The sequence below is a fragment of the Elgaria multicarinata genome, chromosome 3, assembly GCF_023053635.1.
Source record: "Elgaria multicarinata webbii isolate HBS135686 ecotype San Diego chromosome 3, rElgMul1.1.pri, whole genome shotgun sequence".
Taxonomy (NCBI): Eukaryota; Metazoa; Chordata; class Lepidosauria; order Squamata; family Anguidae; genus Elgaria; species Elgaria multicarinata.
In genome coordinates, this window is record NC_086173.1 from 144,906,293 (window position 1) to 144,922,938 (window position 16,646).

The 16,646-nt window shown below is 44.6% G+C and overlaps 1 protein-coding gene across 1 annotated transcript; it reads right to left on the reverse strand.

The window, feature by feature from the left end:
* Nucleotides 1-8,864: 8,864 nt before the first annotated feature.
* On the reverse strand, nucleotides 8,865-16,213 carry RPS5 (ribosomal protein S5). Its single transcript, XM_063122248.1, has 6 exons — nucleotides 16,108-16,213; nucleotides 14,912-15,017; nucleotides 14,554-14,763; nucleotides 11,634-11,762; nucleotides 11,460-11,558; nucleotides 8,865-8,982 (listed from the first exon to the last, which is right to left on the reverse strand). The coding sequence occupies exons 2-6, from the start codon at nucleotides 15,014-15,016 to the stop codon at nucleotides 8,914-8,916; spliced, it is 612 nt and encodes a 203-aa protein (XP_062978318.1). The 5' UTR covers nucleotide 15,017; nucleotides 16,108-16,213; the 3' UTR covers nucleotides 8,865-8,913.
* Nucleotides 16,214-16,646: the final 433 nt, after the last annotated feature.

Sequence of the window (16,646 nt, forward strand, 5' to 3'; positions counted from 1 at the left end):
TTTTGTAGATAATGGCAGTAAGAAGGTTGGCTCACTAAGGGAGGGGACCCATGGAGGATGTCTGACTTTTATCCAAGTGCCCTCAAAACCTGGGACAGGGATTTTTTGATAGTGGTGGTATGCTGAGGGGTGCCTTTTTTAGTCAGCACAAAACTGTAAAATCAAGCGTTCAATAAACAGATAATCACAAGTTGCCTCATCCATAGAAACGTGTTTCATTTATTATAGGATGTAATCGTATCAAACCAAATTGTAGTAGAATAGCCAGGGGTGTTGCTAGCTTCTTAAAAGATCCGGGGGCACAATAACCAATCGAAAGTTTCAAGTGTCTGCCAGGTATTCCAACGCCTTTGAACTCATTGGCATATGGAAGCAGGTTTACTTCTTATCGAGCAATTGGGTAGAATAGCACCTTATTTCTCTAAGTAAAGGTACTAGAGTACTAAAAATATATAATGACAAGTGAGACCTGCAATAGCATACTGTATCCCTATCCCCCTAAGAAGCGCTTCTCTTCAGGGATTTCCTATCCCTTGTGCGCCCCTTCCAACTCTACTATTCTATGATTCTATGGTGGCTGTGATGTCAGTGGGGTGGTGAATCCACTCTGGGGTTTCAGGTTTTTTTTAATGTATTTTATTGTTGTAAGCTGCCTTGTGAGGGCTTCTGCCCTGAAAGGCAGCCAAGAAATGGTTTAAATAAATAAAAATAATAATAAAATAATCTTCAAAGGAGCTGACATCGGGGAGAACTAAACTTCGCTAGTTTTACCTCTGTAGGGAGTGTCCTCCACCTCCCAGCATATAGCAATCACTCCCTTATCTTGCTTCCTTATTTCCCCCTATTTCATTTCCAAACTGAGAGGCACTCAAGCACCTGCATTTGGTAATAAGAGGAAGTATTTTCTTGAAAAGCTGAAAATTCAGTGATAGGGGCTGGGATATCCCTGAGGCCCAGCCTTGCCATGCATCCTGGCCACAGCCATGTTGTGAGGGAGGGATTAGGTACCAACATCTGCAGCTGCAGAACACATGGCTCTTTAACCTCCTACAGCTTTGTGTGGTCCCTGTTCAGGTCTGACTGGCCCAACCAGCCTACCTTAACTGACAGAACCAGATCTCAACTGCCTTTGCAAGAACTGAACTCAGAGACAGGGATGACCCTATGGAAAGGAGGACAGGGCTCCTGTATCTTTAACAGCTGTATAGAAAAGGGAATTTCAGCGGGTGTCATTTGGATGAATGCAGCACCTGGTGAAATTCCCTCTTCGTCTCAACAGTTAAAGCTGCAGGAGCCCTGCCTTCTTTTGTAAGTAATAAAGCCAGCAGATGGCAGTCTCCCTTCATCACGGTTTCTGGCTGTATGTCATCAAGACACAGGATCTGACCTAGGACTAGAGCAGCCCTAGGAAGAAAGTAGCTTTAACTGTTGCGATGAAGAGGGACTTTCACCAGGTGCTGCATGCATACAAATGACACCTGCTGAAATCCCCTTTTCTATACAGCTGTTAAAGATACAGGTGCCCTGTCCTCCTTTCCATATGGTCACTCTATTCAGAAGATGCTGGGGGTGCGAGGGGAGTGATATTCCAAGACTGCAGAGAAACCCCCCCCCCTCTCTTTGGCCCTCCTTGCTCTGTGTGAGAACCCCAACTCATCCTCCACACCAGATGTACCAACTGGAGAAACAGATGCAGAAGAAGAGGAAGCACCGAGCACCTACATTTTTCATTGCGTAGAACAGGATTAGGCAATCTGTTTCCTGCTTGATAATTTGGACTACAACTCCCATCAGCCCCAGCCATCATGGTCAATGCCCCCTCAAATGCCTTCCCCCCCCCCCAAAAAATATATATATATTAAAGATCTTCCTTCACATCTGGTCTGGACCGAGATCCTTCCTTGATGTTGACCACCACTTACTTTTGTCTGCCACAAGACCGTCACTCTCTGGCAACACAGGGAACTTTCTTCCTAGGACTGCTCTAGTCCTAGGTCAGGTCCTGCGTCTTGATGACATACAGCCAGAAACCACGACGAAGGGAGACTGCCCTCTGCTGGCTTTATCTTTTGGCAACGTCGTTTTTTAAACTTACAGCAACTTTTATTGGCCAAAGAAAGTGTGTAAGCGTGTGCGTTACACAACTCTTGGGCTTTCCCCCTCCAACTATTTCTACCAGTTCCTGGCTTTTCTACGTCTATATAATGACATCACCACCGCAGCACCACCTTTCCATTTTCCCAGGCGTTTTACTTTTTCAGTGCTGTATTAAATCTGGTACTGTTATTTTAAATCTTTGCACTGCTGCTAGGTTCTGTTTGATTATTATTCTCATTTTATACTGTAGCTTTAAACGTTTATATTGTATTTTATTGTGTTGCATGTTATGATTTTAATGGTTGCAAACTGCCCAGAGAGCTTCTGCTACAGGGCGGCATAGAAATGTAATAAATAAAATAAAATACACAATCTTTAATCCAGTGCCTGCTCCCACCCCATGAGACTGTTCAGGAGGAGTGGTCCGTCAGAGCACTTGAGTTTAAAAGCTATTTATTACATTTACATCCCACCTTTTTTCCTCCAAGGAACCCAAGGCAGCATACATAATCCTCCTCTTCATTTTATCCTCACAACAACCCTGTCAGGTAGGATGGGCTGAGAGTCTGTGACTGGCCCAAAATCACCCAGTGGGTTTCCATGGCTGAGTGGGGCCTAGAACCCAGATCTTCCGACTTCCATTCGGACACCTTAGCCACTACACCACACTGGCTCTCTATGCTTTTAGCAACTGCTTGTATTGTTAAAATCACCTTCCTACCTCTCCACCACAACAGGCTGTGTCAATTGCATTCATAACAGTGGAGAAAGAAAATGGGTACAGGATAAAGGCCTAAAATTTAATGGTTTTACACACACAAAAACACTACTAGGTTTAAATTATTTAAAAACATTTTTTCAAATGTGTCCAAAAACTATTCAGAGTCAAGGGAGCTGTGAAGAGAAGGTGCAGTGTTTAATTTTTTTAAAGCGGCCCTGGCAATTTGGCCTGTGGTGCATCCCTGCCATCTGAACCAGAAGGAAGATCAACTTCTTCATTCTCAATGACTTGGGAAAGGCTGCAGTTATAAGAAAGGAGCTCTGCACATGCTCACAGGTCCTTTTTTGTATGAGGGTGCAAGGCAGGAAAGCATCCAAGATGAACACAAAATGGGAAGAAATCTCAGGATGCTATAGAAAAGTTTATACTACAAAAGCCTGACACGTTTGGGCCTCTTGGTTTTTTAAGGCCTTCTTCATAAAAAAAAAACAGGCAACACAGCGTGTGCATACATGTACGTATTATTTCAGCAAAACGCGTAAGTTTTATAGGGTTCATTGCAGATATCGCCTCTTATAATCGAAAAAGGTTTTAAGTTCTGTGTTGTCTGTGAAGCCATCATGGCTAGCGGCCATTGATACCTTTAAGCCACAATCCTATGTATGCTTAGACAGAAAAAAACCCACACAATTCCCAGCATGCCTGGCTGGGGCATGCTGGGAGTTGTAGGACTTTTTTCTGCATAGAATTGTGCCTTAAGGCTATCAATGGCCACTAGTCATGATGGCTTCATGATGGCTTCTCAATACAGCTACTGGAGAACATGAGTGGGAGGATACCTTTGCACTCGTGTCCTGCTCATGGGCTTCCTATAAGTATCTGGTTGGCCACAAAGTGCTAGGCTAGACTAACTAGCCCTTTGGGCTGATACAGCACAGCTCTAATTGAGTAAGAGGAGACCTGCTTGTTGAGACCGTGTTGATTCTTCTTCAGGCAGATGCAAAAGAGAGATGGCTCAATACAGAGGGGTTGGGCTAATGGTACCTTCCGGGGACTTTGTTGTACTTAATACCAGAGTCACGTGCAAATATTTACAAGTACAATAGGGAGATAGGTTTGTATATAAGGAGTTGCTTTGCCTTATCCACGAGAGTCACATCTATAGCAGTAAGATTTTGATTGACAGCTCTCCAAGGTCCAGGGCCGGCTCTATCATTAGACAAAGAAAGGCGGCCACCTTAGGCAGCCGAGGCTGGGAAGCAACCGCTAATTGCCAGAGGGCAGAGCTGTGTACGCCATGCAGCCTGGCCTGCCATATCCACCCCCAAAGCTAGTTAGCTGCCCGCAGATGTGATGAGAGGATGCCGTCCTATCAGCAGTGCTGAAATTAGAAGATTCAGGCACCAGCCTGGTTGGCTTTTTTGCTCCTTGTCCTTCACCTCAGACTGCAAAATGTCGCACGCCGACCTGAGTAAGTTCACAAATTGAGCTCTTTCCAAGCACCCCTACAAGGTTTCTCTTTAAACAAAATTATTTATGGAGAACAGAGTTACAATGTAATGGAGTAGGGCAGGAAGTTTCCCACACCGTTCCCAGGGTATTTTGGTCAACACAAAGCTTTTGGCCTTGGGGTAAGCCTAGTTGCCTGGTATGTGGTCATAACTTGTTCCAAGCGGCACTGAAAGTGACATGCAGCAAGACAGGTGGGACCTGCCCCACGAGTTATTGGCAGGGTCAACTGGGGCAACCCGCTGTTTTACATGCCAGGGACACACATTTTTCAGTGTGGGTGGCTGACAGTGGCTTTACGTGGTCAACAGAGTCACAACACATCCTCATGCAAAGCTGTGGATTTACGAAACCTGTGGCCCTCCATATATTGTTGGGACCACAACTCCCATCCCCATTGGCCTTGCTTGCTGGGGCTGATGGGCATTGAGATTCAAACACCTGGAGGGCCACAGGCTTTCCACTGCTGATCTCTTTCAAAAAAAACTATTTACATATGTGGAAACGACCACTGATGTATCTAAAGTGACCTACAATCAAGCAACTTTGTGATCTCTACAGCCATGGAGCAATTATTCATGTTTGCTCCATGGAACTTCCATGGAACAAAGCAGTTAAGATGGAGACAAACAGGAAAGGCTATGGTATTTGTATTCTGCTTGTGAGCACCAGACCTTATTAGGTTGACCCCTTTTGGAAACAGTGCAGTGAAGTATATGAACCTTGGCCTGATCCGGCATGCAACCCTTACATTCCTACCTTTTCATTGAGGTTAGGGAAGAGTCCTACTGCGAAACTGACTGGGTTATCATGACAAAATCTTTGTAGGAAACAAATGGCTTACATAGATACAGGAAGCGGAATGAGAAAAACTTTTTAAATAGTTAGAATGCGCTCTGCTTTGCATGTGATTTTTAGAGCACTTTGGGGATGAAAATCACAGCCCGGCACACATTTGTCATTCAAAATCTTTTGTAGTCATGTGAGTGCTACAACATAAAAGCATTGTTTGTGAACCTGTGCAGGGGTGGACTGTGAGATGTACCTTCAAAACAAGTATTTCAAAACACTTTTCTTTTCAAGAACAGGTCTTACAAAAGGCATAAGCTTGTGTTTAGATGCAGTTCAAATCCCACGTTTTTTATGGTGTGTATGACTGAAGTCTGAAACTCAGCGACTTGTGTACATAATGAACACACAAGTTATCAGTGTGCACCATCTCTAAACTGGAATGGAAAAATCTCCAGAGGCCGGATGACTTGAAGCAAGGTGAGTGGCATTCCAAGCTAGCACTTTCAAGTAAAGGTGCAAGTGTACACACACAACACCTTATCACCAATGGAAGATGAACAGATGAGGTAACCTAACCCCTTCTGCTACTGCAGCTAAGTGGGTGATGATACACAGTTCTGGGGAACAGCAACTCTTCCACATTCCTTTAAGCAGGTTGCGAATGTGATCCACATGTATGCGTTGGGTGGGGGAGACGGACAATGATCGAAACTCACTTCAGCCATGAACTCACTAGCCATCCTGTGTAAGTTGTGCCATGGATACGCTATGGTCTGATACAGCTAAAGCTAAGCAGACCTGGGAGGGAAACTGTGTGGTGGGCCAAAGTATGCCACCTTCAGTTTCATGATAGAAGACAGATAAGACATGTTAAGCCATGGTTGTAAGCATTGTAAGCCTGCGGGCAGGGACTGTCAAGAAATATTTGTGTAAGCCACCATGAGAGCCTTTTTTGGCTGAATGGCAGGATAAAAATGCTTAAATAAATAAAAATAAAATAAATGGTTAGGAGCGAACCATTTATTAGCTGGCTAGTGTTTAAACCATGGTTATGCGACATGCTAAGCCATGTTTAGCTCTAACCAACATGGCTTAGCATGTCATCTGAACAGGGTCAATGATTCTGTGGGTATGATTTAAATTGTAACCTCCTCAGGAAAAGGCTATTTTGATAGGTTACTTGTTTTATAAGGTAACATGTAAATGCAAAAAGAAATAGTACCATGCTAGAATTCCTATTCCTAATATAGTTGCTTTTCAATCTATGTTTTTTGTGTATACTGTATGTTTTTATGGTTTAAAATTTTGTATATTTTGTTTGAATCCCAGAGAGCTTCAACTATGGGGCAGTATAGAGATGTAATAAATAATTTCCAGCTGTACATGATTTTAACAATGTCAGTGAATACCCAAGGAAAATTATTCTCCTTGGATGTGCATAACCTCAGTGGAACAATCTACATAAATACAAACCAGGCTTAGAGGATTACCCGTGAAGACTTGATAGGTTTAACTTGAGAAGGTACTTACTCATGCCAGATGGAACTGATGAAATTTCTACTGTTAGAGGATTGCTTAAGGTGCCATATAATTCTTGCATCTGTCATTGTGGAACCAACTGAATGGAGGATCTTCCTATTTGATTGCACTGGGGCCTTCATAGGAAGTGTAGTTTGGATCACAGCTTTTTAAATTTATTACCTGCTGCTACACAATGCCACACAGGACAACTCTGTCCGTTACATCTAACCGCCTAGGAAATGAAGGATGAACCAATTCCCGCCTGACACCAGATATTATCTGACTCACATTGGGCTGCTTATGATGAGAGGCCTTTAATTCAGTAGCAAAAGGGCTAAACCACTACAAGGTGGCTGTATGATTTGGCCTCCAGCCACACTGTTAACAGCCACTCAAGGCTGGTTAAGTAAAGGCCATGGGAAGTCTGCTCAGCTTTGACAGCCTGGCTGGTTCTTAACATGCTGTCAAATCTTAAGTGCCATTGCATCAGAACTTTCAATTCCACTCTTAGGCAAAGCAGGAATTTAACTCCACTTTAATGTCATGGGCTTAGGAAAAGTTGATAAATATCATGCTTGCAATACTGACACTCCAATGTTACCTTACATAGGTCTGCAGCCACAAAAGTTAACATAACAGTGATTGCTGGTTGGAGCTTTGTTTTGAATTGCCATTTCAAAGAGTAGGTTTTATTGAAATAAAAATGTTATGTTTTGTGGTGGCTTTTATGCAGCCAGCCTTGGCAAGGTTTTGCCCTAAAAGGCAGCCTAGAAATACCTAAGCATACACATTTGCATTCTTACATAAGCAAATGCATTCTGTGACAAAGAAATATGCACTAGCCTAGCTCTCCAGATTGTGTTAAGACTTACAATTCCCATCATGACAAGTCAGCATGACCTTTGGAAAAGGCTGCAGTAACTGGCCACACTGAAAGTCCTCCTTGCCAGCCTCGTACTGTGAGTTGTTCACAGTGAATTCAAGAGAGCAAAGAGCTACTTGGAAGGGGATACCTACTGTTTCCTCTGCTGCTGGGCGAACAAAAAGGAGACTATCTATTACTCCTGTTCTCAAGGAAAACCATGCCAGCGCCTCAATATGATTGCAATAGGCATTTATAATGAAGTCAAACATTTAAAAAGCTGAGCAGGACAACATATTCAGTGAAAGAATTGCAAACTCCAAGTAAGCAATAGCAGGGTGAGCGGCTCCTCAAACCCCTGCAAAGTTGCCTGGTAAAGTAGTTGCTAAAAGATGTTCCCTCCTGACAAAGGGGCCAATGCTGATTTAAAGAACTCTGTTCTCCCAAAATGCTCTTTCCCCAGGGAGTGTCTTGACTTATGTCCAGCCTTTCCTTTAGAAACCACAAACCTCCCTCTCCCATGCACTACTGTCCCTTTTGTGACAACTCCCCACCCATTATACCATGGACACTTAGCCGGCTCCCATCAGGGCCTTTTACCACCCCTGGTACCCAGGGCACATGAGTCCACCGCTGATCCTTGGAATAAGCACGCCTCTTACCTCACATGTAGATCTTAGTTTAGAACAGAGGCAGGCAACCCAGGGCTGACCAAATCCTATTGGAAGTTGCCCTGCATCACACCAAGTGTGACACCACGCATCACACTCTTATGCCACAGTACCTCTACAGAACTACAAGCATTCACAGCTCTGTGCCTGCCTCTCATGACACAGTGATGATATTGCACTTAGTCAAGTGGGTGGGATGTGTCAAAGATGGGCAGAGACGTGTATAGAGCACAGCCACCTTCCCCAATCTGGTACCCTCCAGATGTTTTGGAAGACAACTTCCAGCATTCCTGACCATTGATCATTCTGGAAGTAGCTGAAGGGAATTCAAGTCCAAAACATCTAGAGAGCACCAGGTTGGGGAAGACTGGTGTAAAGGACAGCAAACTGTCAAGCTAACAGGAGGACTCTAACTCTACAGGACACAAACGCAGTGTCTGACAGGACTTCAGCAACACTGCAAACCAATCTGCAGTGTGCAACGTGACCGCACCTCTCCACTTCACTAACAGTTGAGTCAATATACACAATGCCTTTGGATGGCGCTCTCAAACCACGACCCATCATCAAAAGCAAACTGCCTGTGAGGAGATGACCAAGGAAGCAGGAGCATCAGAGCAGACAATTTTTCTCTGATTCAAGTCAAAATCCCACATGCCTCAGAAAGTAAACTGCAATTCAGAGAAAATGAAACAGTATGAAATAAAATTTATTTGCTTCGGACTTCCAGCATGGGCTCTTTAACGGTTGGACTTGGCCACACGCTCCAGCTCATCCTTTTTCTTGATGGCATAGGAGTTGGAGGAACCCTAGACAGGGGAAAGAACAGTGAGATGCAACCCAACAAAACAAAAAGCGTTCCCCCACCCACCCCAGCCTCGCCTGAAGCGTTTGCTCAGATAGTCCCTCCCCCACAAAGGTCTGAATTCCAGTCACGCCCAGAGATCACAGCGGAGCTTCTTGGACAGCAGAAGGCCCTGCTGAAGAATAGCTGGTCCAATTGGAATAAACAATGCACATGAGCGAAAGGTTAAATAAATTATAGCTCAGATGTCACTATATCATCAGCCCTTTTTGTGCCAAATACCAGATTACATTTCAAGCTGTCAACTCACAGCTGAGAAGATGTTGGCAGCAACTCTGTTATTAAGAATGCTGTTAACAGCTGGAACTAGAGCATCCATGGATGTAGCAGGAAGGTATTTTCTCAGTTTCAAGTCTGTATTTGCTGCTTTAAAAGCTAACACTCTTATGTTGGGCACCTCTGCAGGAAGCTTACTATTAAAGCCTGCAAGCTGTGCTACACTTATTTTAGGTATTTTTAAGCCACCTTAATGGACAGAACACTGTCAAGGCGGCATCCTGTAAGAAAGTTAAGAGCCCTGTTGGATCAGACCAACTAGTCCATCTAGTCCAGCACTCTGTTCACACAGTAGTAGTCAACCAGATGTTGACCAGGGACCCACAAGCAGGACATGGGTGCAATAGCACCCTCCCACTCATGTCCTCCAGCAACATACATACATACATACATACATATATATAGACTTACTGCCTCGGATACTGGAGCTAGCACATAGCCATGAAGACCTGTGCCTATTTATAGCCTTCTCCTCCAGGAATTTATCCAAACCCGTTTTAAAAGCCATTCAAACTGGTGGAATTCATGTGGTGAATTCCATAGTTTAACTATGCGCTGTGTGAAGAAGTACTTCCTTTTATCTGTCCTGAATCTCCCACCAATGAGCTTCAGGGGATGACCCATTTCTAGTATTATGAGAGAAAAAATTCTCCCTATCCACATTCTCCACACCATGCATAATTTTGTACACCTCTATAGGTCTCCCCTTAGCCTCCTTTCTTCCAAGCTAACAATCCCAGAAGTTGTAATCTTCCCTCATAGGGGAGATGCTCCAGTCCCTTGATCATTTTAGTTGCCCTTTTCCACATTTTTCCTGCTCTAGGATATCCCTTTTTAGGTGTGGTGACCAAAACTATACACAGTATTCTAAGTGTGGTCACATCATAGATGTGTATCAAGGCAGCATAATAATGGCAGATTTATTCTCAATTCCTATTCTAATGACCAAAATGGAGTTTGCCTTCTTTACAGCAGCTGCACACTGGGTTGCCATTTTCATGGAGCTGTCCACCACAACCCCAAAAACCTTTCTTGGTCTGTAACCACCAGCTCAGATCCCATTAGGTTATACTTGAAGTTGGGATTTTTTGCACCAATGTCCATCACCTTACACTTGCTTACATAGAACTGCATCTGCCATTTGGATGCCCACTATCTCAGCTTGGAGGGATCCCTTTGGAGCTCCTCACAATCCTTTTGTGTTTTAATCACCTTAAATAATTTGGTGTCATGGGCAAACTTAGCCACTTCACTGCTCACTCCTAATTCCAGATCATTTATGAACAAGTTGACAAAACTGGTCCCAATATAGATTCCTGTGAGACCCCACTACTTACTTCCCTCCATCAGGAAAATTTACCATTTATTCCTACTCTCTGCTTTCTGTTCTTTAACCAGTGACTGATCCATAAGAGGAACTCTCCTCTTCTTCCATAACCGCTAAGTTTGCTCAGGAGTCTTTGGTGAGGACTTTATCAAAAGTCTTTGGGAAAGTCCAAGTAAACAATATCCACCCACATCACCCCTGTCTAGATGTTTACTGACACTCTCAAAGAACACTTAAGACTTGTCCTTCTATATGCTTACTTTTCTCTTAAATAATGCTTTCAACCAATTTACCTGGAACAGATGTCAAGCTAACCAGCCTGTAATTTCCTGGATCCCTTTGTAAATTTGGTGTTACACTGGGACAGAGGCTGGGCTTAGGGACACATTGCATATTTTGGTTAGGAGATCAGCAATTTCATATTTGAGTTCTTTTGCGTATTCTAGAATGGATACCATCCAGCCTGGTGATTTATTTGCTTTTAATTTGTCAATATCTTGTATATCTTGCAGTTCAAGAAAGCTGTCTTAGCAAAACAACTCACAATCAGTATGACAGTGAAAACAAAATAATCTTGTGGCGCCTTAAATGCTGACACTTATGGCATTAAGGCCATTACACAGTTACAGTAGGGGGCATATTTACTATCCCCTTCACCTGGCTTCAAAAGCTGTACTGCACCTATGTTGAACAAGTTTAGAAAGTGCCAGTGCCAAGGCCTGGCCTCTGTGCATTCCTGCCCATGAAAACGATCCTGGATACTAGCTGCTATTGAAACTTGAGATCCACCCCCCACCATAGTTTGGCTTCATTCTCACCTTAGCTGCGTTGATCAGCTCATCTGCTAGGCACTCAGCTATGGTCTTTATGTTACGGAAGGCAGCTTCACGTGCCCCAGTGCAGAGCAGCCAGATAGCCTGTAGAGAGACATAGAGGTAAGTTGACAAGAAGAGTCAGCCGAGACAGTAACAGCCTTACAGGACCAACCATACCTGATTGACACGACGCAGCGGTGACACATCAACAGCCTGTCTCCTCACTGTACCAGCTCGACCAATACGGGTAGAGTCTTCACGAGGACCACTGTTGATGATGGCATTCACCAGGACTTGCAGGGGGTTCTGTGACAAAGATAAAGCAGGTTAAGACCACAAGTGTAGCCTATTCGGGGAGGAATATACAGATTTTACAACAGCCAATATCTCCTAGAACATAGTCCTAAAGTCACATCTTAGACCGTTTCTCCTGTAAAATGGACATGCATCGCACAAGTCCAGATTAGCAAAAAATACTCTGTTCATATGCCAGAATGAATATTATACTACAATTCAATTAATTTCACCGTTGAAATTAAACTACAAGGCCCTACCAGCCTTCAAGACAATGAGATTAGTTAACTATCAGAACATTCTGCAGTTATCTCTGCAACAATCTCCCAAATGAAGGAGACAATTCCCAAAGCATAAATATGCATCTATCTGTGGAAAAGACTGAGATCATCCTGTAAGGCCTACCTGCCCCATCCATCAACCCTGAATATCTTGTGAGATGAAAACCTACTCAATCTCTCTCTCTCTCTCAAACACACACACACACCATAGTATATAAAAGAATTACTAACCATAATATGAGCCATGCTATGAACAGCAAAACAAATTTATTTATTTATTTATTTATTTATTTAATTTCTATAACGCCCAATAGCCGGAGCTCTCTGGGCGGTTCACAAAAATTAAAACCATTCAACGTATAAAACAACAGTATAAAACCATAATATAAAATACAATATAAAAGCTCAACCAGATAAAAACAGCAACAATGCAAAATTACAAATTTAAAACCATGTTATTTAAAATTTATAGATTGTTAAAATGTTGGGAGAATAAAAGGGTCTTCACCTGGCGTCTAAAAGCATATAGTGTAGGTGCCAGGCGAACCTCCTTGGGGAGCTCATTCCACAGCCGGGGTGCCACAGCAGAGAAGGCCCTGCTCCTCCTGGTAGCCACCCACCTCACTTCCAGTAAAGTTAGCCCAGTAAACACAATGTATGCAACTCTATACCTATTTTGTTTGTTTTGTTGAGTTTTTGGCCCATACATATAGAAAGCTCAATAGTTGAGATGTCCACTGGAACTGCCCAATACCGTATTTCTTCAATTCTAAGACACTTTTTTCCCCCATATAAATATCTCTAAAAATGGGGTGCATCTTAGAATCGCGGGTGTGTCTCAGGGTTTTTTTTCTGTTGGTGGTACTGAAATTAGTGTGCGTCTTACAACCAATGGCGTCTTACAATCGAAGAAATATGGTAATTAAAGTACTCATTAAAATGCTAAAATATTAATTTCTCCATGACTGCTGAACCCCTGCTAAAAGCTATCCCAAACAAGGTGATCTTGTAGGAGCTCTGGAAACTTGCAACTCAAGTCTTCTATGTATAAATTATGGCTACTAACAGTTAAGAGAAATAGCTGTTGAATAACCTCTAATAATCTCTTGTGCGAAGGCTGCAAGGAGATCAACCAGACCCTGTATTGCTCTCTCCCCAAATCTTGTGCAGCAGTACTTGCTCTCAACATCAGAGTACTGCACTGCACTGTGTTACAGCAACTACCAATCTCCCCTGGCCTTAATATCAGAGGAGGAGGTTCATGCAGCTAACATACCAATGCAACATATTTCAGACCTGGGAGAGCTCAGCACTATAGTTGCAGAATCGTGGGCATCTTGCCAGGGCAACTGCTCTCCATTCCTGGCAATCACACAGCTGCAACATACACATTTAACAGTACCTTGATCATTGGACCATAAAAGTACAGATTTAAACCTCCACTCTGACCAACATCAATACAATCCTGAAAAACACTAATACCAGAAGCAGTAAGCCAATATACACCAGCTGCTGGGGAGCATGGGCAGGAGGGTGCTGTTGCAGCCGTGTCCTGCTTTGTTGGTTCCTGGTTGACAGCTGGTTTGCCACTGCATGAACAGAGTACTGGATTAGATGGACCCTTGGTCTGATCCAGCAGAGCTCTTCTTATGTTCTAGAAAGGAAAGGAAAGCAATCTCTCGTGCAAGCACTGAGTCATTACTGACTCTTGGAGGGACGCCAGCTTTCGCTGACGTTTTCTTGGCAGGCCTTATAGCGGGGTGGTTTGCCGTTGCCTTCCCTGGCCGTTATTACCTTTCCCCCAGCTAACTGGGTACTCATTTTACCGACCTCGGGAGGATGGAAGGCTGAGTCGACCGAAGCCGGCTGCATGAAACCAGCTTACGCTGGGATTGAACTCAAGCCGTGGGGAGAGTTTCAGCTGCAGAAACTGCTGCTTTACCACTCTGTGCCACACGAGGCTCTCTTATGTTCTAACACAGTGTTTAATACCCCACTCGCAATGGCATGATTTGATACCTTGTTAAGTTAAAAAGTCTGCAGTTTAAGTGTGATTTTCAAGCTAAGCAATGCTTTAAAGATGCTTAGGTATGCTATGTGCAGCCTTCCAGGGCATTTTCTCTAGATCTGTATTTCTTCAAAATAAAACAACTGGAAATCAATTTGGTTTGCCTTTTAATAGGAAGTAGTAATGGGCTCCATCAGTGAGTAGGGAGGCAGCTTTGATCTTCCATACTTTCTTATGGACCAAAACATAGCAAACTATTATTCCCAGAATGCACTGCTTGCATGTGACAAGAGCAGCCAGTTATTCCTTAAGATTACTCCTTGATTGCTACCTAATCAACGTTTTCTGCCGTTTCATTGTGCATGGCTAGGTCTCAGGAAAAATTTCCAATGTTTCCTTCTGGTGAATTTGAATCCATTTCCTCTTCCCCTGGCCTTTAGGATCAAAAGCACATCTCATTCCCACAAAGCTTTTCTGCCCAGTGTCTGCGCATGTGTCCTCTTCCCACACTCACCTCTCCTGTGAGCAGATGGATGATCTCAAAGGCATGTTTGATGATGCGCACCGTCATGAGCTTCTTGCCGTTATTGCGCCCGTGCATCATCATGGAGTTGGTGAGGCGCTCCACAATGGGGCACTGGGCTTTGCGGAAGCGCTTGGCAGCATAGCGGCCAGCACTGTGGGGCAAATACTTCGCATATTTCTCCTTCACAGCAATGTAATCCTACAAAAGCATAAGTAAAGAGCCATGTGTTAGGAGGATGGGATTTTAGGAGGAAGGCCAGCCTGCAGGTCTCCCCCATCCACAAACTCAGCCAGAAGACAACACTGCCATAGTTGTGCCAGTTCATTTACACTCTTTCTTCTCGTACCTGCAAAGAGATGTCGCTGATCTGCACATCATCTGTGCTCCATTTCCCAAACAACTTGATATCAGGGGTCTCTGCCACAGCAGGGGCTGTTTCCCAGTCAGTCATTCTAAAGACAAAAGAGAGAGCTATTAGATTCTAAATGGGCCTACCGCTACCCTTCTGGCACTCCGATAGAATATGCTTTTATTGCCACACAAAAGTGGCTTTCTAACAAGTTTTAAGTGAGGACCTATATGTGTGCAGGCCTTTGTACAATTGCATGAAGTCTGTCTCCCATCTACAGACTTTTGTACCAAATACCAAAGGGTAGTGGGTTACATGATATACACAGCATCAAGGCAGGGCTATGCAACACAACCCCACTGTCTATTCATATATAGAAGAAAGGGGGATTTTGAATACCAGAATATGGATGCAGAGACCTTATCTTTGGATAAAATGTGGAGGCTTTGTGACTGCCCTTTTCCCTTCCTTTTGGAGGAAGAGAGAGCGAGATCTGCTCGTTTTCTTTTGGGAAGAGTGGGGAAAAGATGAGGATACGTGAGTTGGGCATCATATTTGGTGACAGGGGGAAGTAATGGAGGAGAGGATGGGAAAACAGGAAAAGCCCAGCAAGAGGTGAGGTACATAACAAACCCAGTAAAATGAAATATTTGGGGGTGGGGAAGGGGCGGGAACACCATGTGACTGTTAAACTTGGTCAAAAACTGTAGGGAAGCCCTTGTTAACTCTTGTGCAATCCTCTTTTTTAATGGTTTATAGCGTTTTATCCCGCTTGGGGATGATGGGAGTTGTAGCCTAATGCATCTGAAAGGCGCGGGGTGGGGGGTGAGAAAGCAACCCTAAGGAGTAGCTCAGGCTGATGTAACTGGCGATCCTTTCTCCCGCGGCAACTCCGTGTAGGGAATACGTGGGAATTTGAACCCAGGTGCTCCCCGAACACTCTTGCCCGTCTGACTAGAGCAGCTTTACCGCCGCTGCTGCCCTCCCCTGGATTTCTCTCGCCCTCCCTTCCTCGGCCGCCGCATGCCTGGCAGGCAGAGCTCTCCCGGCCGCCTTCCCCACCCCACCCCTTCACGTGGAGGGCCCTTTCCAGCCCTCACCCTGACCGGTATCTTCTCCGCTGCCCCACGAGCACCACCGCCACCCTCCTCCGACCACACTTGCGCCCCCTTCCCCGCGCGGCAAAGGCTCACATGGAGGATCTTCGCTCCCCTCCCCGCGTCCCGCTCGCTGGCTCAGGCGGAAAAGGGCCACACACGGGGCTACCCAGGGTCTTATCCACGGGCTACCGGCTTCCGGCCACACCGTGCGCATGCGCACCGCCGCTGACTCCTTCCATAGAGGCGAACGAACTCCTCGCGTGGTTTGGCCCATGTTCTGCGCCTGCGCAGCTTTCCTCCTTTTCCGCTTCCGCTTCCGGGTGGCGGTTCGCAGGGTTGGTTGAGAAAAGTCTGTTTTTCTTAGGTTATGTTCCTTTTTCTTGTTGTTGTTGTTTTAAGAAAAGAAATCCTGCTACAGTTTTTCTCTCGCAATTTTAATCAACGATGTCATACAAGCTACGCCTGCTAAAATCCGTCTTTTCCACATAATGACTAAAAGTGCGCGAGCCCTGCTCTCCCTTGTATCTGGCCAGCCCATAATAGCGAGGCCTCTAAGGCAGCCTTCCCCAACCTGGCGCCCTCGCGTGGTGTCAGACTGCAAGACCCATCGCTCCCACCCATCACCGCCTCAC

What these genes read in the sequence shown, in the direction of transcription:
- RPS5 (XM_063122248.1), bottom strand. Translation starts at nt 15,016, where the DNA reads ATGACTGACTGGGAAACAGCCCCTGCTGTGGCAGAGACCCCTGATATC. An exon ending in TCAGCGACATCTCTTTGCAG is followed by an intron (nt 14,764 to 14,911) that starts GTACGAGAAGAA and finishes ATGCTTTTGTAG; the next exon opens with GATTACATTGCTGTGAAGGA. An exon ending in CGCTGCGTCGTGTCAATCAG is followed by an intron (nt 11,559 to 11,633) that starts GTATGGTTGGTC and finishes GTCTCTCTACAG; the next exon opens with GCTATCTGGCTGCTCTGCAC.